Source organism: Colletotrichum siamense (assembly GCF_013390195.1).
Source record: "Colletotrichum siamense strain Cg363 chromosome Unknown KSG_Cg363_contig10, whole genome shotgun sequence".
NCBI lineage: Eukaryota > Fungi > Ascomycota > Sordariomycetes > Glomerellales > Glomerellaceae > Colletotrichum > Colletotrichum siamense.
Genome location: NW_023501023.1, coordinates 3909536 through 3932536, shown reverse-complemented (window position 1 = coordinate 3932536; position 23001 = coordinate 3909536). Strand labels below are relative to the sequence as shown.

The window sequence follows — 23001 nt, the reverse complement described above, 5'->3', positions numbered from 1 at the left end:
CGTCATAATACTGGCCACGGCGGGAATCGCCTTTACTCCAGGCTCATCCTCGCCTCGTCGCCAATACCCCATTGCCCGCCGTCCTTACCCTGCAGAGCAAGATTGAGCTTCAGCCCCAACGCCGCTGCCTCCTCCTCGCTCTTGGCCTCGCTGGCCCTCCGGCTGCGGTCCTGCTCCGTGTCGACCTTGCTCGAGATGCTCCTGTCCGTAACTTTTCTCCTGAGCGAAGGCGTCTTGAAGAACGACCTTCCACCGGAGCTTGTCGATAGCGTCGACGCCGTATCGTCCTTTTCTCTTTCCGCATCCTTGTTATGTATCGTTAGATCCGGCGTTGATTGTGCGGGGGAAACCATCTTCTCCTCGAGAGTGCTGTATCTCTGAGTCGTCAGGGCGGGACCCGGGGGACTACCTATCGGCGAGCCGGGTCGCGGCGGCGCTTGTGCTGCGTCGAGTTCGTGTGCAATCTCGTCCTCGGAAACCTCCACCAGTTCGGCATCGCGGTACCACTTTCTCCGGCGCGTCCATCTCCCCCAACCGTCTGATCCACGGCGGCCGTTTTGCCACTGTGCCCGTTAGTTCTAGCCTCGTTGCTTCCTTGGCAAGGAGAAGCATACCTTGTTATCGTAGTATATCCAGCCGTTCTTACCGGCTTCCCCGTCATAGTCCACTGGCTCGGTCCCATCATCGGGCACACCGTCAACCCGCCACTTGCTGCCCTCAACCCACCGCCAGCGCATGTTGCTACCATCCTCAACCTCGGGCAATTCAAAGGTGTCACGCGACGGCACAGGGTTGTTGTGCTCGTCAGTCCATGCAGAGCGTTCATAGGCGAACATGCTCTGCGTCCAGCCGAGGCCGACCCACCGTCTCTGGTTCTCGTAAATGATGAATGTGAACTTCACACCAGCGTCCTTGCTTGTGGCGTTGTTGCTGTGCCTGTGAGACTGCTGGCGTAAGGCCTTGGTCAGCTCTGACGTCGCCGGGCGCTTCGCCTGCACCTTGCCGGGTTCTCCATTCGCAGACAGGTCCACCGCAATTGCCTTGACAGGCTTCTCAAACGTCAGGCCGGTGAGCAGAGCAGCCGTCTTGCGAACCGTTGCACTACGCCACAGAAGTGTTCGAGCGACGCGCATGACCCTGGCATGCCATGTCAGGACTAGGGTGCCGAAGAGCAGCGCTATCCTCCTCGTCGTGATGATGCGCAGAGGAGGTAGAGTCAGAATCACCCAGAACGGCGTGCAGAACAGTATCCTCACGAAGAGCGTTGTTAAAGCCGGTCTGGTGGTGGCCGACGTCGGGGTCCGCTGGGTGCTCAGGAAGTCCGTCAGCTCGAGTAGCGGCTCGAGGAGCACGTTACACCGTCCGGTGAACTCCTTCAGGGTCTCGACAATCTCGTCCAACGTCTTCTGGTGCCTTGTGTTTGTGATCTCCGACTCGTTGCGTTGGTGTCCCTTTGCGGCGTTGCCGGTTGTGTTACTCTTCGGCGCCAGCTTCTGTCCCTTGCCTGCAGCCGAAGGTCCCGCAGCCTGTCCACCGGCAGCATCCTTGGACGCCGGTTCTGTCCATCCGCTGCTGCTCAGTGGACTGAAGCGACGGCCATACATGCCCAGTATCAAGGTCAGGACGACGACGATGGGCCCGGCCATGCGCACGACAATGTCTCCGTACAGCACGACGGCCCAGAAGGAGGCAAGCAGGAGGAAGCTCTCCCACGGGTCGTCGGTGGTCCATGTCAGCAACCCAGCGAGCTTATTGAGGGGAAGCAAGAAGGGATGCGAGTATGCCAAGGCGCGTGTTATCTGGGGTGGTGTGGCGAGGAGCAGAGGCGACTTTTGATGGACGATGATTGTTGAGCGACGGGAGGAGCGGCTCGGGGTGTTTGCGGAGAGGGTGACGGGGGAGAAGGTCGCGTAGGTGGGGGGCGCGCCGGAGGGTGTGCCGTCGTAGCCGGAGCTGGCTTGGGAGGGATCGATCGAGTCGGCATCGGGGCCGCGGTGGGCTTTCGGGGTCGACATGTGGACTAGCCAGGGCGTATCCTACGCGAAGCACGGGGAGGTTAGCCGGGCTGTTGGGGGTGGATAGACGATGGATGCGAGATGACAAGCAGCAGCAGCAGCAGCAGACGATGCGGCGGCCGGGCAAGTCAGTGTCGCTGCAGAAAGGCACACGAGGCGAGGGCCATTTGGGTGCAGGGCAAGAGAGAGTCGACGTAGTTGGAGAAGAGGGAAGAGGATGTGGCAGGTGAGGTTATGACGTGGCTGATGCGTTGAGAGAGAGCCAAAGCGCGAGGGCAGGCCGAGGAGCTTTTTGCCGTGTGGTGGTCAAGTGTTTGCCCGAGGAAGGTAAAGAAAGGTGTAGTGTAGTGTAGTGGTTGGTGGTGACAGCTGTCCGGAGCTCTCTCTGTTTGCTGGAGTGCTTTGCTCTGCTGAGCTCGCAGCGCAGTGCGCAAGGATGCGGCAATGCGACGATGGATGGGACGGAGAGGAGTGGAGGCAAACAACAGGCAGGCAGGCAACTCGTCTGGCTGGATTGGATGCCGATGGACGGGGCAGATGGAGAGAAAAAGAGCAGGGGGAGGTGGTGGCTCACAAAGGCAGCCATCAATGTCCGGGCTTCCGCTGATCTTCGGGGGGCCCTGCTGCGGGTTGCTGCGGGTGTTGCTCGCTGGCCGGACCTCGTCGGGTTGCGGCTCGTCGACGACGACGGGAGGTCGAGATGGCGGACGAGGACGAGAGGCGTCAAGTCAAGAGGTCAAGAGATCGAGGGGCCAAGCCCAGCCGCGGGGAGAATGGAATGCCGTCGTCGCGGGGAACGGAGCAGCGCATGCGCTTTCGTCGGTGTCGGGTCGCGCCGGTGGATCGCAACGTCATCGGTCGCTTCGATTGCAGTGTAGGTGGACACGGGAATGGGTTGTGTGTCGCACTCGCCCAGCTTCAGCTCGCCAGTGTCCGTGTCTTCGGCATTGGGCAGCGTGTGTCGTCGACTGCTCAGGCTTCAGGCTTCCGAGAGGCGTGTTGTTGGTGTCGATGCAGAGTTTGGTGTTTTGGTGTTGAAAAGGTAAGAAAGACGTCCAGGAAGGTGCGTTTGCCAGAGGAAGGAAGACACGACGGACTCTTCGGAGGTGCCTGCCTGGTGCTGCAGAAATGCGACAACGATAAAGGAAGGCCCAAGGCGCCTTAAGGCTACCTCAGGTACCTCAGGTAAGGTAGGGAAGGTCACAGTACCTTAACCGCGGGTCTGGATGCAGCTCCCCTCCCCTCCTCTCACTCACCATCCCCGGCCACGTGAGACACCCATTGCAGCTTTTCCGTCCCCTTTAGCGTCAGGTCTGTTTCCCGCCCTTCCAAGTCCCTTTCCAGCGCAAACAGCACCTGTAGCCCGCGAGACGGTGGAGCTACACGCGCATTCCAACCCCGCCGTCACCACTGTTGCCTGCATGGAGCCCGCCATTCCACTGCATTGGATTGCATTGGATTGGCTTGGGCTGGGTTGGTTGGGTTCGATCCCCGGCCTGCTTTATTCCCCGGCAATCACATGCAAATGCGAATGACGGACAGCACACCTCTCACAGCTGTGGATGGATCCATGGATCCACAAAAGCTGGTCCTTGTCACAACACACATCAATCACATGGATCCCAGCTCCAGCCAACATCACACACTCAACGGACGGGAAGCAATGGCTGAATAGTACAAATATCTTGTCGACACCTTCTCAACTCCCTGCTAAAGCCTCTCCTCTGTACGAGCTATGCCTTCTGCTCAAGGCATATCAATCTTTCGCTAAACTGCGACAAAACTCTGCCATGTAAAAACAACAGCTGGTCCTTTTCCCTGTCCATAAACGCCCCATAGGTATCCCGTCTTTGATTACCTTAAACGACGCCCACCGCAGTCCCATGCCAGAGACCATTCAAAGCGGCCCCCCATATGCTCATATACGTAACAAATGAGAATCGTTGCTCAACCCCAATTGCTGCCTTCCTCGCTCTCCGTCTACCCCAGGTGCTCAATCTCCTCGTTCTTCCTCGTCACCCACTGATAAAACTTGAGTGCCTGCATGCCGCTTGATCGAGAACTTCCCGTCAACGAATTGGTCTCAAACGTGAACCGCTGCTCCAACGGCGTGCCGTCTTCGGTCTTGAGCACAAGCCGAACTGCTTCCTTTGTGTGTTGGGCCGCCTTGACCCTTTGCGCATCCACCGTCGCCGCGAAGCCGTCCTTCGCCTCGCCTCGTGCAACCCCGCGTGCATCGTCCTCGATGTGGAAGTGCAGCAAATTCTCTCCTCCGCCAATCCACCTCCTGTTGCCCTCCGAGAAAGACGCCACGTCGATCGAGAGACCGCCCAGCTCCTTCTTACCACCCAACACGGGCGATGCCGCCGCACTACGGTCGACAAGAGGAGACCGGATCGATGCCGGTGCGATGTGAGGCGACTCTGATGTCCGTACCGCCCGCCATCGGTCGTCCACGTTCTTCGTCAAAAGCCTCGGAGTGCTGTTGCCAGACGCAGTCCCTCCGTTCACAACAATGCTGTTCCCATTTACCGCCGTCGGCTGCGGAGTCGTTGGCTTATCGTCGAGAGCACTGATGCTCATTCGCGGGTCGGATCGGCGTTGCGTGCTTTCAACACTGGCACTTCTGGATGCCTCCGTCGGCGAAGGCTGCTTACTACCCTCTCTCCCCTGCCCGTTGACAGATAGTTGCGGGCTGGCCTGGACTTCAATGCTCAGGTCCTTCCTAGGCTCCGGTTGAGAGGACTTGTCGGCCGGTTGCTGGACTGGCTGCACCTGAACTGAGGGCTTGGGTGGCAATGCATGTGTCATCGGTGCCGATTGCTTGGCCCCAGTGGCTGCCCCTCCTGCTTCCGAGGGCAGAGGTCGTCGTGGTTCCGCCGGCGTAGAGGTGTTCGTCGGAGTCGGTTGTCCCTTAGCCTTGTCCGAGACGGTGCTGTTGAGAAGGTTGGCAACCTGCAGTTTCGGGCTGACCTTGGGGAATTCTTTCTCCAGACTGGGCGACTTCGACGCGCCGCTCCTTTCCCCATTATTGTTGGCTATGTTGGCGGGAACTGAAAGGGACTTCTCACGCCTGTCGTCGTGGGAGCTTTCACCACCTCTTTCCACGGCCCGGCCTGCTGTCACCTTCGGGTCCTCGAGCATGCTGCGCTTTTCGGAGAGCTTGCTCTGTGCCATCTCGGCCAGTTGTCTCGCGGAAATGGCATCGACCATCGACGTGTCATTCTCCGCTCCCTTCGAGACACCGTCAGGCTTCGGGGTCGCAGGTGTGCCGAGAGCAACCTGCGGGATATCTCGGGAGTTGCTGGAGACATTGTTGGGCGTTGTGGTTTCATTATCCTCGGCGATCACTCGGCTCTTAGACGGTGTGCCTTGCACTTCGGCCAAGTCTGTGTCCTTGTCCGCCCCCACAGGGTCCTTCTTCGCCGAAGAGCGTGTTCCGGCCGCTGCTCCAGTTCGGTGTAATCCCATGCTCTCGCTCAGTCGCGACGTCGGGCGCACCTCTTGAGTGCTCCGTCTGAGGGGCTGGGGGGTCGTGGGTTCCGCATCTGCCATTTCGTCGTCCGAGTCGTTACGGCCTTTTTTGGTATCCACATAGTCCTCGTCCCCAGAGTCGTCAAGCTTCGGAGGGTTGTCGCCAAAGTCGTACATGTCCACGTCTTGCGAGGCAGAGTCCGACTCTGACTCTGGCGACGGCGCCTTCGCAGACGTACTCGGACCCGCGGGACTCTGCGACTGCAAGGCCAGTTGCCTCGCACGCATCTCCTCCCATGAGTTGAAGCCGCGTAGAGAGGCATACAGCTTTCGTGCCCGGCTCTCGTTCGAGTTGGGATTCGTGTTCCTGTTTGGGTCATCCAGTCGGAAAGGTCTCAGGTACCTAGCGCTCAGCCATCCAAGGCGGTTTTCCCCGTTATTCTCAAACCACATCACCGGTGCCTGTCGAGCTAGTACGTTCGGCTCCCCGTCTCTGTACCCCTCAGCCCAGCCAGCGATACCCTCCGCATCGAATATGTAGCATGCTGGTCGCATTTGCTTGTCCGTGAAGAGTTTCAAATCGCAGAACTTCATATCGTGCCAGCCACATCGCGCGAGATCCTTCCAACCGAGGACCATGACCGGATACATCTTCCTATCTGCCGGCCAGATAGCCCAGTAGAGCTCCCCAGCCTCAAAATCCGTGATAAAGTCTGTGAACTCTTCCTTCGGGTTCTGCCGAAGGACAGCTTGACCTCGCGGGCTAGGATCCGGCGACGCACCGAGCACATCGTGGTTGGACTGACGCTTGCCGCCGGATTTGGGGCCATGCAGCTGGTTAAGAGGCTTGTATCCATTCTCGAAGGCTTTTTGCACAAAGTCGTTGTTCAGCTTTGCAAGCTCCTCAGTGCAGTCCACGACGTGGAAACCGATCGTTCGGATAGCCAGTCTGTGTTCCTTCTTTTGGTGTCCGTGGGAAGCTCCGTGAAGATGCTTCGCCGCAGCAGCAAGCGCATTCTGCTTGAAGTGAACACCGTGTTCGTCGCACCTACGTTTACCTGGTCAGACACAGTTTTTTATCTCGACGAGTTTTTGTTTTAACAACTTACTTCAGAATGTAGAAAATATCCTCGAACTTAACGATCGTGTGCTTGAACTCGGCTTTTCCATCTTGGTAGATTTCGTTGAAGGTGATGGTTTTAGGTGCCATGGATTGAGGGGTTCCTGTCCGTGGACGCTTCGGATCCATTTCCTGGTAAGGAGAAATCTCACTGGCGTCTGACTTACGCTTCAGTTGTCGGTGGGGATCTGCCTGGAGCTGTCTGGAATATTCGTCTTGTCGTGCTGGAGAGAGATGAATGCCATTGCCAACTCGGACCATTGTAGATCTATCCTCACGAGGATGTTGCATCTGCTGATGAATGGGGGGAATCGGCACACGTGCACCTCGACCAGCCTCAGCCGGATGGCTCATCAGATGAGGGCTACCAGCACCGCCTGGGCCATGGCTCGAAACCGAGTTTTGCATAGGACCGGACATTCCACTGCCGAGGATAGGTGCTCTGCCGTTTGAGGGAAGAGTCCGGGGAGCAGTCTCTGCTGCTTTGGTCACAGCTCCTGGGCGGCTCTGCTGGTACATATTTGCCTGCATGTGAGGAGGGCCGTGATGCGATGGAAGCTGGCCGTACGCTTGCCATTGCTGGTGGTTCTGTTGCGTTGGCATTGGGGCGGAACTGATGTTGCTTGACGCCTGGCCATTTGGTCTTGGCGGCACAGTCTGATTGTGCTGGGTAGCCTGAGTGTGTAGCTGAACCTGAGCAGGGGTCGGTGTACGATTTGCCGCTGCAGAAGAGGCCACAGTTGGCGGCGCGTGAGCCACACTTCTTGACATTGATGATGTCGGCAGCGGGAACGTCAGGTGATGCTGGCGGAACAGTTCCTTCTCCTGCGCCTCCAAGCTCTTGACGGAGCGTTCGTACTCTCGGTCACACTCAGCAAGGCGGCGATTCTTGATCTCGGCCTGGTAGAGAAGAAAAAGATCGAGAACCGGCCGCGGCAGATTCTGTTGATCTATGAAACGCGCCTGCTCCTCCAGATCGCGGCAGCTATTTTGCGTTTCGCGGGTGAAATTGGCCTTGATGTCCTCCTTCTCAGCCTCGAAGCGTCGCTTGTAGGCTTCCAAAGTGGTGAACCACGTGGTTCGTTCCTGGTCCAGATTTGCCTGTCGGCTATGGCTCTGGGCCGCAGCCACGGCAGAACCTTGACTCGCCATTTCGGGGGTAATGGAAATAACCATGGATGATGAGAGGCGATTTTTGATTAAGCAGAATTGCTTCTGCTGAGTTTCTTGTTGGAGTTGAGGGGCTGACTCAAAGTCGTCGAGCCATGCCGCAATTCCCAAGTTGTCCGATTTACAGACCTGCAACCTCGTTAGCAGCCATACAAAGACTGTGTACACTTTGGCAGTGCCAAAGAGATCAGACCATGAGAAACCTACCGCTTACTTGGTGGTGACCGCGATGAAATCCCGCTTTGTCCACAATGAGCCCGCCTCAGCTGTTTTTGAAAGCGCGTGGCGAATAGGCTGTCAGGACAACGGCAAAGTTGTAAATTTCCCGATGCCGACAAACAGACGCGTCAGAAAAAATAGAATCCGTAATGAGACGACCGAGAGTACACGTCAAGTTTGGAATCTGCGGTGTGAATTGACAAGCGCTGTTTGCGAATTATCGTTTGCCTATCAGACTGTAGGAACCGCGCTCAACAATTTTTCTGAGAGAAGAGGAGAGCAGAACTGCCGGTAAAATGGTCAACAGGCCGAGGAAAAGAAGTCGTCGAGAGAGGTGGAAGTGGGTGGTGATGAGATGCCGTCCAGACTCGTTGGTAATAAGGTGACGTTGATGGGTCCGGAAGGAACTTTTGATCAGAGAAAGGAAAGCGGCTAGTGGATGGCGTCTGCCTGTTGTTGATGGATGACTGCTGCGTCGTTAGTCTAGTCCCAGGCAGACGCAGCTGAGAAGTGGATGCGGGCAGTCGTGGGTGGTCGAAAATAGAAGTTGTGTCAAGGAACAAACGTGTTTGTTGGGTGTGTGAGTGGTGAAGGAGGAAAGAAAAAAAAGAAGAAGGGCCGCCGAGGTGGGTAACAAAGGGCGACGATGTTCACGCAAGGTGAAGGGCCCAGAGGTGAATGAAAAGAAGATGTTGGATGCCGGGGTACCAGGGGTGGTCAATTAAACCATTGTTTCGGGAAAGAATGCTCTAGTCCGAAGGACAGCAGCGACTTCCAGCAGGCGAGGAAGGCGAAGAAGGCGAGGAAAGTGGCTTCACGTGAGGAAGGCAAGTGTGGATTCCAAGGAAGGCAGGGCGAGGTAGGTGCATGAGGGAAAGAGACGGTGATGGCAGGAAGGAACGCGAGTTGGGTAAGGTAAAGGTAAGAAGGAACGGGAGAGGAGCCGGTAAGGTAAGGAAAGTGGACACCTGCTATCGTAAAGAGAGAGCGAGAGATGCAACAGACGCATACGTACCTTTCTTTTTACAGTGGCCTACGAGACGAGGCAGGAAGAGTGAGATGATGTGGATTGGGGGAGTTCCTGGAAGGCCTGGAAGGGAAAGGGGAGGTGAACGAAAAGAAGGAGGGCAAGCGAGGACGTGTTGCGATGGGCTCAGGAGCAGTCCGTAATGTACCTAAGTAGGGAAAGAACGTATGGAATACGGGGAGGTGAGGTTGGTAGTAGGTATGGAAGGTATGGAATGGAAATTGGTAAGGAAGGAAGGACAAAATAAAATAAGAGGGTACCGAAACAGGTAAGTACGAGTAGGTAAGGTAAGGTAAGGTAAGGTAAGGTAAGGTAAGGTAAGGTAGGTAGGTAGGCAATGCAATTCCCGTGTGCTTCCTCTCAATCAAAAAGGCAGAAGAGAAGAAACAGCAGGTACACACTCACACATGCACAAGTACTACAACCACGTTCTGGGCAGGCAGTAGGGGAAAGTGCTTCATTTGGTGGCTACAAGACTAGAGACTCGGCTGGGTAATGTTGGTTTATCAGCGGCCTATTGCTGCATTCCTTACGCCGCCCAGTCCAAGTCCACCAGTACGGATACACTGCCTCTATTTGGGAGGGGAGGTACCTGCCTCTAGAAAAGATACCTGGCCAGCGAAGTACCTTCCTTGCCTGCCTGCTGCCATGGAGGGAGCTCCGCAATAAAAGAAATACAAATGGAAAGAATAAAAAAAAAAAAAAAAGGGGTACGTACATGCCACCGGCTGACACTACTAATTAACTCCGAGCCTGAAGACGACACTGGCCAGTGGCACACACTTCACTTTGACACTGCTCCTCACCTCACTGAGCACTGAGCACTGAGCAGACTGGATACGCCCACCGGAACGCTACGTATCGGGGACATTGGACATTTGTTAGGCACTTGCTAGTATCCGTACAGACACCAAACATCAGACATCAGACATCAGACATCAGACATTGGGCAGTGCCTTTTGTATCAGAGCTACAATCCCCTCAAGATGGGCGCCTCGGTCTCCGTTTCCACCCACCGGCACACTGCGCCGAGGGTTTCCCGATTACCCGACACAAGAGACACGCCTTCATTATCATCATCACATAATCCCCATTCCGCACCCTCATCCTCTTCGAGTAAACCTTTCCTGACGCTAAAATTGCACATCATCCTCGTGGCTCCCCGGCTCCACCTCGGCCGACCACTTCGCACTTAGAAACGAGCAAGGGATAAAGATGGGATGGGAGACGCATCATGGATTCGGCAGCAGCGAGCAGAGCAGAGAGCACTGCACTGCGTCCTGAAGCCATCCATGGCATGCCATGCCATGGCACTTGAACCATGGAGCAATCCGCTTCCCGGCATCCCAACAACACCCACGCCGCATCCAATATCCATCCACGCCGCGCCCTGCCCAGACGCCCTTTACGCCCTGCCTCTGCGCCTCCATCCAATCTACCTACACAGTACACTTGCGACATACACCATGCCTTACCTAACCTGTCAGTCATGACATGCTCACCTGCGAGCTGTCGCATTTCTCGGCATCGCGTACAAAGTGCACTCACTGCGTACGCCAGCAGAAACAGAAACAGAAACCGAGCCGAATATGACGAATACCCTTACCATTGATTGTCGCCGGTGGCATGGACCGAGACCCCCGTCTCGACTCCTTATCTCAGGTCAAGTCTCAGTCTCACTTACCACACATGCCCATAATCCCACCATATGTCTCCTCTCGTTACGCCGCCCTCTTTACACCAAGCCTCAGCACTAACGCCTACCGATACGGTTCGCCTGTTCGGTCCTTGGTATGACAGGACAGATCGACCATCATACGCTTGCCTGCCGCGCATGTACGGATACCTCCTTTTGCTATTCTCAGACAGCACGGGTAGCCTATCCATCATGCGCCCCTCACCATGACATGCCGCATTATCGCGGAACGGAACCATAAGTGCGGTCTCGTCGTATCCCATCCGAGAGAGGAGACTTGGATGTGTGCCTGGGCCACCGCGCCCACCGGCCGCTTCCCTAGCTAGCACTCTCAGAGACCCAGAGACCCAGGCAGTACGGATAGGGTCCTCATGCCCAAGAACATGCTCGCAAACAAGAAAGGATACTTATCCGAGAGGTATCTCGTAGAGCGCCGGGTACCTCCCCCTCTCCCCTGCCACCTCATCCAAGGACTCCTCCCCGACGCACTTTAAAGGTAGGGCACGGGTATATCGTACAGTCATACAGCACCGGCTTAACCCTGTGATTGGCCACTTGAATTCCCAGTGTTTGCACTTCTGGTAATTTTCGCCCGTGTCCCACGCGATTCATCAACCCCCTGCCCAAACTATTTTCCCCCCTTCCTCCATAATGGCAACTGGACAGGAACTCACTCACACATTGCCCTTCTGCTAAAGTGGCCGTAGCGTAGCGTTACCTATGTAGCCTTTTGGGCCTTGGCTCAGCGTAGCGCCGCAGGGACGGCCACATAACACCACCACTCACCAGCTCTGTGCTTGTCATTGTATCATTTGCCATGAGTCTAGCAAGCAGATCGGCATCTTGTTCTCTACCGAAAAACACCATTGCGATCCCCAATCGCATCTCCGCCTCACCTCACCTCTCTGCGCCCAGCCAAGCCCAGGCCAGCCCACCAGGATGTCGAATCCGCGTACTCGGTCGGCGCACACTAGTTCTTCTCTGTCAGTATGTGTGTAGACTTCGTACTAGCCCCCCTTTCACCCATGTCACAGATTGAAAATCATAGACGCCGTCCCGTCACCTCCCACTCACCCAACATGAGCCTGAGCCTGAGCCTGAGCCTGAGCCCAGGTCTGACAGGGCCATCTTGACGCCGCGGACTGCAATTCCGACACGACGCGCAACTCAATCTCGCCTTCTTCCGCCCACCTCGCGTTCGTTCTTGACCCGTCACTGGTACGAATGGAGCTCAGACGGACGGAGTTATCCTGCATTCGGACTGACACAGTGACACTGACCCTCCCCCAAATCGCCCACTGCCCAGCATCTCTGTTAGTGAGACCAGGATGCAGATTGTACCTTAATTCACTACTGGCCCAATATCCCGCGGCTTAATCCCACCTCATCCCCTCTACGGATACAGTTGTATGGCTAGTGGCTAATCGGTACTAACAGCCCTGTCTGGGAGACCCCTCTGCTCGCATCTGCCCCATTTCGCCGTCAACCGAAGAATGAACGAAGAAAAAAAAGTACTCGTAGCGCACAGCTGGGGCGGAGCAAGTTGGCGACGACTGATACAAGTGCTGGCCACCCTTGGCGTCGCACACACTTTCCGACATGCTCGCTCTCGGTGACCCATTCATCCAGCGCCGCAAACGCAAACGCCGACGACAGTGGGCAGACAGAAAAATTGAATGACAAACGCCCTACGGGCCTACGGGCACAGATACGCTTTCTCTGTGCTGGATCGTATTCCGGAAGAAGCAAGTCGGCCCACGGGGCGTCTAACCCCATTACAGTCATTGTACGCACCAATAAATCATCTAGCTACAGCAGAGACCACCAACCGGCGGCACAGCAGCACGGTCCAATCCCCAGGCGAAACTTTCTTCTTCTTGAATCTTCCTCTCTACTGATGTACATTATATGATGATCAGACTAATCAGAGTCATCTCATCAAACTGATCTGGAAACTCTCTGTCCGCGCAACGGTTCGCGAGCGTCCAGCGGAGCTCCACGGAATACACGCACTTTTTTCCCCTTTTTTTTTTTAACCAACGCCGTCCATGGGATGCGCGTGCAACTCTAACATACACACATACATACATGCATACAGGCCCGCGGCGGACGGTCAGTCCGACAACCATCAAATCATCTTCAACCTTACTCGTGTGCTGCGGCATCCGATGAAGCCCGGTGATACTGTTGCACCAAGAAAACACTAAGCCCGTTCTCGAAAGCGAGCCCGGTAGGAATTTGACTCTAACTGATACTGTACGAGCCCAGAGTCACAAGCATTCCTCGCCTACATTACTTGGGAAAGGGAAGCTTGGCCGCGAAATGACGCCATGGAGACCTTTGATTATCTAATATCATCGTCTTCCTAAACTCCTGATCGCAGGGGGGTGGATGAGGGCAGAAAAAATCAAACAGTGAAAAAGAGATCCCGCCGGCCGGGCCACCCGAGCGCCGTGCATCACCGCGCGCAGAGACCACCACACCCACCTTGCCCCGAGAATTTTTAGCCGATGCCTCCCAGTTATTAGCAGGCAACTTGTCAAATGGCCCCTTCAATATCGGTATCCCACAATACGGATCCAATCAGGGGCGAATGATTGCGAAACCGAACAACTCTGTAACTGACCCCAATGTCACCCGCGCCTGTTGGAATACCTACCTGCTTACGCAAAAGCGAGCATGGCTATTCTCTTCTCCGGCCACAGCCTGAACAATGCTGTCGTCGAAATGGCGACCGTTCGTCGTACGGGACATGGTTCTTCGCGTTGCTTCAGTTGCCCATATGTCAACCAACAACCTTTCGGTTTTGTTATCAAAGACCAGACCAATCATTTGAAATTCCTGCCCCCCTGCTCGCTTTCACCACAACACAGAGAGAGTATTACTGCTACTCGCATGATTTCCATCCATCTTTGCATTTGCGATGCAGGCCAAGTCTTACGAGCACTATCCCCCTTTGGCGCCCAATCCCCGCACGCCACGCATGTGATGAGTGCGTGCCACACCTTTGCGTCTAGTATACGTGATCTGAAGTGTGTACTTTTGGACGCCATACGTATATATACCGCGTATTGCTTAGCTCGTTGGCGTAGCAAGCTTACCATTCGCCACCTTGTATCAAACGTGCATCGCGCCATTGAGACCAGTAGGCGCGCTATCGACTTGGTTTGGTAAAAGTGAGTCACTAGCCCGTAATCACTTTGTATTACATCTTCAATGTTGGCATTGGCATAAGCTGCGGTTGTTCATGTAAGACGCCGAAATCGTTGATAAGTTGCCGATATGCAGATGGCCGCAAAGCCTCAAATCTGTGAAGCAAGATGCACAGGGTTTTAGAAAAGCGTGCCAGTCTTGAATGACTTAGAATCCCGAATCATCACCAAGCCTATACATGTCACGGAAACTTACTGCCTGGAACACGCCAAAAGATGCCAACTTGGCATGCGCCGGACTACGGACGCTCACGATGCGGAGTCCTCCGCACCGGCCGAACCATGGAATTTTCCAATTCACCGACGGAGCCCGCCCCCTGTCTCTCTTTTGTAGCGGCGTAGATCACTAAACCACCCCGGTTCTCTTAACCGCTCCATCTCGACCCTGGAGCCAACCGAATAGACGAGAAAGGAACTGTCCCCCCTCCCCATAATGCCAAGTTGTTCTTTTACCCAGCGGTCAAGGGTTTGGTTGTGGTGCTCATGTCCGCTGCGACGGCCGCTGCGACGGGCCCGTCGTTAACGACCGGGGAGATAGTCATCAACACTCGTCAAGTATCAAGTAATCGTCGCTAATGGCTGAGTCAGAAGCGATCCTCCGTTCTGTCCAAGATAGGCAATTTGTTACCGCAGCCATTTGTTGCAACGAATAACAACGATTATATGCGATCATCTCGGACCGATACCGACACCCGAGAAACGTCGTTATTAACGACCCCCCCTACAACACTCAGCCTCGTTATCGCATTGGCCACTCCAGCGTACGATGGTCTGTACAGACAGAGTAATGTACGCGCTCACGTCCCATCTGCCGGCGGGATGCGGATAGCTTTAAAGCATTCTTTCCAAACTGGGGCATTGTTCCCCGTAAGGCAAGTTCCCTGATTCGTGCAGTTGAGACCGTGGTCCCAAACCTTGCTCGTGCCCTCGTGGATAGCTCCGTCCGGGGACTTAAGGGAATAATCTTTGGCCGCCTCTATCCCAACATCGCGTAGCGACTAGCGCATACATTCGCAGTAGTCCTTCAGTGTCGCAGCAAACCCCGAGGAGGTGTCTGACTGGTAGCATGCAAGATAGGATTTTGGCAGAATCACGCACATAGCCCGTCGTCCCATGTGTGTGCATTCCCCCATGTCCCCAGATATGTATCACTAAACATCGTGCGCCTTTCCCTTCCCTGCGCGCGCGGCTCCGTATCTGTAACTACCGAGTAGAGAGGAAAAAGTCTGTTGCGGCCTGTCATCAAACAACGTCGGCAAAGTTTACTGTAATGTTGTCTTTTAGAGTTATTTCCGCTCTTGCGCTGCGTAGGGCGTAACCGCCTACGCCGTGGGCTAGTCCGTCGACAAGCTCTTGCTCTCGGGCACGTCGCCCTTTTTATTCCTTCCGCGGATCGCATGGCAAATAGGCCCCGAGCACCACACTGAGCGGACCAATGTACCGCTGGTTTTCCCCGAGCGCCGACTTCTGTCAATCTCCCACCCGGCACACCAGTAACCGCGAGAGATTCTCCCTTGCGTGCGTCTGGGACAGGCTCGGGGACTTCCATTCTGGTATGATTCCCGAGGTTCAGGCTCAATTTTTATTCTGCGCTGTCTACGATGCTACGTGTTCACTATGGGCAGAAAACTAACATGCTTATTTCTTCAAACACGTTATGCGCGCGCCGCCGACTTGGCCGCCAGTAAAGACTTCATCCACGGCATCGTAGAAGGCAGTCAAGTCGGCATCTACCGATGGGTCCTTTTTGTATGCCTCTGCACGGTCATGCACGAAATCGGTCCAGATGTCCGACATGTCCACCCAACTGACCACCTCCAATCCAGCCCTCTCCAGCTCTGCGATGTACTCCTTCTTGTCAGGCAGGTCGGGACAAGAAACAGACTCCCGGAGCACCATCAGAGTCTTGTCATCCAGCGTCTGGCGCGCAAAGAAGTCTTCAATGTAGACCCTGCCGCCCGGCTTGAGCACATCATGCGCCTTGCCGAAGAGCGCCTCCCGCTCGGGAATGTGCAGGATACACAAGAAGGACACAATGTGGTCCACCGGCGCGCCCATTTTCTCCGGGGAAAGCTCCAGAAAGTTACCATTGATGGATGTGGCGCTCCCGCCGGCCCCAGACCTGACATTGATCGTCTGCGCAATCTCGTGAATGTCCCCCTGAAGTTCGATGCCAGTGGTCTGCACGCCGTAGTGCCGGTAGAGGTACCTTCCCGTGCCTCCGAATCCGGATCCGATATCCAGCACCCGGTTCCCGGCCTTCAGACCGAGCTCTTTGGCGGCGTTCTCGATGGCCTCGTCGCCAAGATAGTGCATGCAATCAAACCCCTTGGTGTCTTCCGCGTCCCAGACATCCTTCTCCTTGAGACTCTCAAGTGTGCGGTGAACCCGGTTCAGCTTGTAGAGATTCATCTCCGGGACGTCGGAGGCTAGCTGTGCGGAGGGCGACATTGTGGTAGAGCGCGGGGGATGGTCCGCGTCGTTACAATTTCGGGAACCTCGCTTTCGGGTTCCTCGCTCGGGAAGTTTAATAATCTGTAAAGGCGTAGGGGAGATAACCCTGGGCGGCGAGTTCAGTATTCGCCGTATTCGCCTGTTTTTGGGCTTTATTGGCAGGTGCCGACACGATCAGACGCTGGCCTGGAACGCTCTTTTGGCTTTGGGTCGCTCAAGGTATTGTGTTTCGATGGTAGTAGCAAGTCTTGGTTGGGTGTTGTTCCTGGTAGCGTTTTACCCCTCTCGTACAAAGAGCACCACAGACGTCACGGTGTTCTCTCTAGGGATGCCGCAGTAGCACGTCCCTCTCCAACAATTAGAGTTTCATACTAGGAGAAGAGGGCTTCGACTAGGACAGGTGAGACGCGAGCCTTTATGAGTGCTGACGTAGTGTGACCTTATCGTAAGACAGTTGGGTTTTATTGGTTACAAGCTCGGTATCGCTTTGCATATGTATGTGTTATCGAGACATGGACTTAATCAACGCCACTCTAGAGAGTGGTGATGCCGCGGCCCACTGACATGCAGCGTGCATGATTGTTGATTCTTCAAGTTTTGAGAATGGGGCAGACGAATTGCTTTTCGGTTGCGTGATCGGCATTTCGACCGGTCGCGGGGTTCGGTGAGTTATGCCGGCTTGATCAATTCGTGCTTTCAATATTGGCTCCCGGTACTAATGTCGAATCGATTCAATTGAACTCACGATGAGACCCAACCTTGCCAATAAAGCCATTAGGTCTACTTCGAGAAATAATGTACATACTTGAGTTGAGATAGTGGCACAGAATATTGGATTGTGTGACAGAGAGTAGGCCGATTCTGGTAACAACGAGCCTTCTGCACACTACAATGAATATGGCACGTCATCAGGCATCCAGGTTTTTAAGCATATGTCTTACGTTGCTCGGAAGTGTTTGTAATACTTTAAGGCTGGGAAAATGATGAAATGCTCGGGGTTCAGCGTGGGTTATCTTGAGTGTATCCTTGAGGGCTGTGGGTGTAAATGATGCGTAGGCTGGTGATCATGCTCGTCGTCAGACAGAACTCTCAAAAGTATTACTTACAAAGCCCGGCCCAATGTGTACAACGTTGTTGGAACTCAGCACATCAGAATACTAGTCATGAACCTTCATCTTTTAGCCTGCCATCAATAATTTGACAAATTCCAATTTACCATACCCAACCGCTGATATCTGTCTTTCGTTGTTTCGTCCGTCTTCCTATTAGCGCCCTTGCCGAGACTCCTGAATTGACTGTGCATTACTCTTGTGAACCTCTTCATACTGAGCGAAGTAGATCAGATTCCCCTTGGCGACATCGTCAGCTACAACTTGCGACAGAGGCATAGTCCAGGCTGCCGGCTGTGGCACGTCTTCAGTCATGACGCCGATGTATCGCAACGTTGCGTTTATGAAAGTCGAGTTGTAGCCACCTGCAGCGATTCGGTTCGGCTCTCCGTGAGCTGGAAGAATCTTTGATATCCGGAAGCCGGCCATTCGCTGAAGCTCTTTCTGATGGGTTGGTAGGTCTCGGGGTTGGGCGATGAATGTGGCTGTATCTTCTAGAGTATCGCCAGCGAACAGCAGTTGCTTCGATGGAATGTAGAGAACCGTCCCATCCGGAGTGTGAACCTGGAAGTTGTGAAGCTCAACCGTCAGATTTCCAACCTTCAGCTCTTTCTTGTCGGTGTACAGATCCGTAGGTGACACGGCCGTGATGGGTGGATCGTCAGTCGCTAGACGCTGCGAGTTGCGATCGACAGTGCGCTTCGTCTTCTCGTTGCCTACAATGGTCGCCCCTCCCTGAGCGAACACGTTTGTTCCCGCGATGTGATCATTGTGAAAATGGCTTATCACAACAGACATTTTGGTTACCCCCTGGCTCTGAACGTGACGCATAACCGCGCCAGCATGATCGGGAGTGATGTGTGCGTCAAAGATGATGGCCTCATTGCCATCAATGATGGAGTATGTAGATACTCCCAGCGTGAACGCCCCATCATCCAACCAGTTTGGCTGATCTGAGTGGAAGCGTTCTCCCGTCCGTCCATCATAGTAGGCGAAGATACCAGGATATGGGTTCAGGATGCGGAGAGACTGCAGCGGGTCTCCCGTTCTTGCCCTGCTCGCGCTGGATTCTTCTCAGAACATGCTTTCTGTAGCCGCCATCTCGCCAACTTACAGCAGTGATGACGCGTCCCGTGGTCCCAGCACATGGCGTCCTGCAAGCCCACACGCGCTCACCAGCGCAGAAAAGCTCAGAACAACGATCGGCTTGAAATCAGTACGGATGCAACGGGTTGATGAAGGAAGACCGCCTACTCACAGATAACATAGTGATGCCTTCTTGTAGTTCAGAATCTGGAAACAGGATTTTAGGAAGACCAAAACGGCTCTCCAGACCCTCAGTCAGTCAGTGCCACGTACTACGCTTCGCTACTCCGACCGATACGCGACATCAACACCGCAAAATGGGCTCAGAAATGCATCAAAGGTTGTCACTAGGATCGCTGGATTACTATTCTGGCCTTTATGTACTCTCTGCGGAAGAATAGCTGCATGAAACGGTCTGAAACGCTGACCGAACCTGCCGGTTGACGTTTCATCTGATGACGGTAGTCATATGCCAGCGAATACTTTAAGCTTATTGATTGCCGCCTGAACTGAAGCTCAGACATGGATTGATCTGTCGAATGACAGACTGAGTGGCTAACTCGATTTGCTACGTTCAAACAGAATGGGACATGATACCTCTCCGAATGATTTGAATTTTACTGAGCTTCTCCCCCGGGTAATAAGACCAAACAAGCGCATACTGTTTCGGACCTTGAGAATCTTTGTCGAGCTGTGGAGGGCGAGCCTCAAGGACGTACACGGCTACCAAGACAATTGTGGCGACGCCCATGTTCTGATTCAAATCCAGCACTCCTTTTTCATTCTCAATGAGTGTGCCAAATCACAAGATTGTCAACACTTACTGTATTGGAAAGTGTGACATAGTTGCAAAGACGCCTTGGACGGTTCTGCTTCGGGACTCGACAGTAATACAGTGGAGCCTCATGGCAATCAATGGCAGGAAACAAAATTCGATGAAATGTATTTGAAAGCTATATATTCAAGGCCAAAACAATATGGAGTGCAAAAAAGCCTTACATCTAAATCCCTTAGGTTTGGGGATGCGGTAGTGACCATGTAACATCGAGAGGACTGTGTCCATCGCCATCTGAGCAAGAGGCTAAGGCCTAGCTTGAGTTGGCATGTCTTGAACCCAGCTTTACAAGGATTTAATGGGTTTCAGTGATCTCGGCCTGCTTGTCCCCACGCATGTGAATCTTTCACGGCAAGCAAGGCCTCTGAGCTTGCAACATTAGATATCTTCAGGAACTTTACAAGAGATATGAACTCATCTATCGCTTGGCTAAGATGGTTTACATCACATATACCTTTGGAACCAAGCCCCTAGTCTCCTATCAATGATTACTGCGCTTGGCTTTAAAGGTGATAGCGAACCAACGCAATGAACAAAGGCAAGTCTAGATTAACTATCAACGCTACTAGACGCTCGCGGGAACGTATCGGGCGTTCCGGAAAGCGTCGTGAAAATAGATAGATGCAAGTGTTGCCGAGCTGTAGGCTTGCGACCTACGGACGGCCAAAACATAGCCTTAAAGACTCAACATTTGAGCTAGGTGTCCCAGGGATATTCAACTATCGCGCGCCGAACTGAATTGATGCAAAATTACTTTGTGAACGAAAGCTTTGGTGATGATATTTTGTCATTGAAGGCTTGGCCTCAAAGGTCACGGTCAATCGAGCTAGGCAGCTCTAGTCAGCTACTGATCATCAGACACGTCGGCGCTGATCCTGAATGGAATTTGACATTCCGTGACGGCTTTCAGAAATAAGCAATTACGGCTCCTCTGAGACGAGCGACTGCAGCGAGCCCTGCCCCTGATCATGCGCTAGAAATAGGCCAGCTTACTGCTAGTGTCGGGTAAGACCTAGGCAGCCGCGAAAAGAATGTTTGGCTGTGCGAAGGATCAAACGGTGCTTGGGTAGCTTACCCGAACTTGGAGTAGTGCTTACCCTGCACTGCGACCTCCAAGCTCCCACTGTGGCGATGACATCCGTGGTCTTACGGGGCTTGGCTGACTTTAAAGCAGAGCTGCCCCCGGTATTGGGTCTTTTTGGCAGGGGCTAAAAGGGCTGGACGGGATCGATCTCTTTTGTCGATAGACTTGCAGCAATACACCACCCCAGGCGCCAGCTCCCGGCGGCACAGCAAAAAGCTTTTTTTCGCGATGAACCAGGGAGACCACATCAGGCGCAAGCCTACTCCGTCCTACGTGCCACCGCTGGGGTATGATGAAGCCCTTTTGCTCGCTTCGGCCGATACTCAAGTCTACGACTGGAGCCCAGAGAACAACACAGGGGCACAATCTTCAGGAGACCACCGCCAAGATAGGGAGAGCAAGGAGCCAAAATCTAGCACCACATTCGGGACCCGTGAAAGCGAATACGAACTTGTCAAAACCAGCAGCGCCGACAAGAACAAGGAGAGGTCAATACGCAGAAAACGCCCAAGATTCTACGTCTTACGAGGGTGGTGGCAGGAGATCGCGTGGTCCATCATCAGCCTCATATGCGTCATTGTATTGGTCACTTTGTTGAACTCCTACGATGGCAGACCGTTGCCAAGTTGGCCATCAGGTCTAACACTCAATACTGTCATCGCCTTTGTGTCGACCATCTGTCGGACTGCTTTCATCCTACCGGTCATGGAAAGCTTGTCGCAGTACAAGTGGAATTGGTACAAGAAGTCGCCGAGACCGTTGGCAGATTTTCGCGTCTTTGACGAAGCCAGCAGAGGACCTTGGGGGAGCTTGAAGTTGCTTGTCACAACGAAGGGAAGGTCAGTACCTTACCTTACCTTGTTGCTTTCGAATAATACTGACCATATAACAGAATCATAGGTATCATGTCCGCTATCATCCTCGTATCTGGAATTGCTACGTCGACTCTGACTCAGTCCGTTGTCACATACCCAACCCGACATACTGTTTTGCCAGCAAATGACAGCGCGTTGACAATGAGAAATGATGGATACTTTTGGGCAACAGCAAACGGCAATGCAGTTCGTGAGTTATGTTCTATCCCCCCTGTCGGTCTTTGGCGAACTAACAAATCACAGGAGACATCATGTTTCCCATCAACCAGGCTATACCTCGAGCCTTGAACACTCCTCCAGATGAAGTGATGCCGTATCATCAACCTAGCTGCCGAACCAACAACTGCACATGGCCAAGTTTTAGTACTCTTGCTGTTTGCGTGGACATGAAGAGTTCGTACTATTCTCGGCATAATGCCTACTTACATGTATGCGTTAATCGGGACTAACGTACAAGGCAGATGTAACAAATCTTTTAACAACAGATGGAGATCCCATTAAGGCCGGCACAAACGCAACATTGCCCAACGGCGTATCGATGCAACGAAGTGCTTATGGGTATCACAATATGAACATTTCCACAGGCACGAGTCTTTCGTACAACGATACGGACATCATCAAGGCAGAGCTCTTCAACTTCTTTGTTCTCTACGGTCCTGCCCCCACACAACTTCGAGCGTATGAGATCATGATGCACTGGTGTGTCAATACGTACAACGTAACAGTCCAGAACAATGTGCCTATAACTCAGCAAGTGGCCTCGTACACGAAGCCCAACCTCGGAGAGGTCTTCGTACAGAACTACAACATGACAATCAACGGCACCTATCTGACGTCGCCGGACAGTCCCGGGAAGCAGTACGTTGCTAGTGGTATGGGCCCGGACAACATAGCGGGGGCTCTATCGAACACATTGGTCGGGTATTACATCGATCTGGGGGCTTACACCTTTAACAACGGCTCGGAGATATACGGAACAGCTCTCTCAAGAGCAGCTATAGGCATCAACCCGTTGAACGAATCGCAGAAGTTGGACGATGCATATTTCATAACACTGATGAATCTGACTCAAAACATCGCAAGCGGACTTACAAACGCGTAAGAACTCTCGGCAATAGTATATCTATGGTCAAAGGCTCACAAAAACACAGGTTGCTTACTACGAATGAGAGCGGGAGTGCTTGGCAAGACGAAGTCTTCGTCTCCATTCGATGGCCGTGGTTGACACTGCTGGCGGCTCAGGTTGGACTTTCAATCATTACGCTTCTGATCGTCATCATTCAGACTGCTGGATTGGACATTGAGATTGTCAAAGGGTCTCCACTCCCAGCATTCCTTGCTATGAACCCCGACGAGAAGACCGCACTCATGAGGGAACAACAGGAGATGGATATGCGCAACAGGGACAGTGAGCTTCAGATACCTCACCTCAGAGCTCACGGTATTGTGGGAGGTCTCGAGAGACGGGGCGAAGAGTGGGTCCTTCGAAGTTCGGACAGATGACAGTAATGTGTATATGTAATAGTGAGTGGTTGTGATGACCATGAGACTCAAGATCAAATGCATCTTGGAAACTATTAATCCACGGTTGTCGAGCCATGATCGCGAATGCGGACCGAAATGGC

General features: G+C 53.7%; 5 protein-coding genes across 5 annotated transcripts; 1 reads left to right on the top strand and 4 right to left on the bottom strand.

The window, feature by feature from the left end:
* Nucleotides 1–32: 32 nt before the first annotated feature.
* On the bottom strand, nt 33–2015 carry PEX30 (Peroxisomal membrane protein PEX30; the record flags this gene model as incomplete). Its single annotated transcript, XM_036646815.1, has 2 exons — nt 33–563; nt 615–2015. The coding sequence occupies 2 exons, from the start codon at nt 2013–2015 to the stop codon at nt 33–35; spliced, it is 1932 nt and encodes a 643-aa protein (XP_036488917.1).
* A 1980-nt stretch (nt 2016–3995) lies between these two features.
* On the bottom strand, nt 3996–7761 carry CGCS363_v014965 (uncharacterized protein; the record flags this gene model as incomplete). Its single annotated transcript, XM_036646814.1, has 2 exons — nt 3996–6537; nt 6599–7761. The coding sequence occupies 2 exons, from the start codon at nt 7759–7761 to the stop codon at nt 3996–3998; spliced, it is 3705 nt and encodes a 1234-aa protein (XP_036488397.1).
* A 7810-nt stretch (nt 7762–15571) lies between these two features.
* erg-4-1 (Sterol 24-C-methyltransferase erg-4) lies at nt 15572–16384 on the bottom strand (the record flags this gene model as incomplete). The annotated part of the gene is made up of 1 exon (XM_036646813.1): nt 15572–16384. The coding sequence occupies one exon, from the start codon at nt 16382–16384 to the stop codon at nt 15572–15574; it is 813 nt and encodes a 270-aa protein (XP_036488396.1).
* Nucleotides 16385–17652: 1268 nt separating this feature from the next.
* CGCS363_v014963 (Beta-lactamase-like protein 2-like protein) lies at nt 17653–18763 on the bottom strand (the record flags this gene model as incomplete). Its single annotated transcript, XM_036646812.1, has 3 exons — nt 17653–18559; nt 18611–18702; nt 18755–18763. The coding sequence occupies 3 exons, from the start codon at nt 18761–18763 to the stop codon at nt 17653–17655; spliced, it is 1008 nt and encodes a 335-aa protein (XP_036488923.1).
* Nucleotides 18764–20729: 1966 nt separating this feature from the next.
* On the top strand, nt 20730–22879 carry CGCS363_v014962 (uncharacterized protein; the record flags this gene model as incomplete). Its single annotated transcript, XM_036646811.1, has 5 exons — nt 20730–21340; nt 21394–21566; nt 21620–21769; nt 21838–22474; nt 22528–22879. The coding sequence occupies 5 exons, from the start codon at nt 20730–20732 to the stop codon at nt 22877–22879; spliced, it is 1923 nt and encodes a 640-aa protein (XP_036488922.1).
* Between the last annotated feature and the right edge of the window lie 122 nt (nt 22880–23001).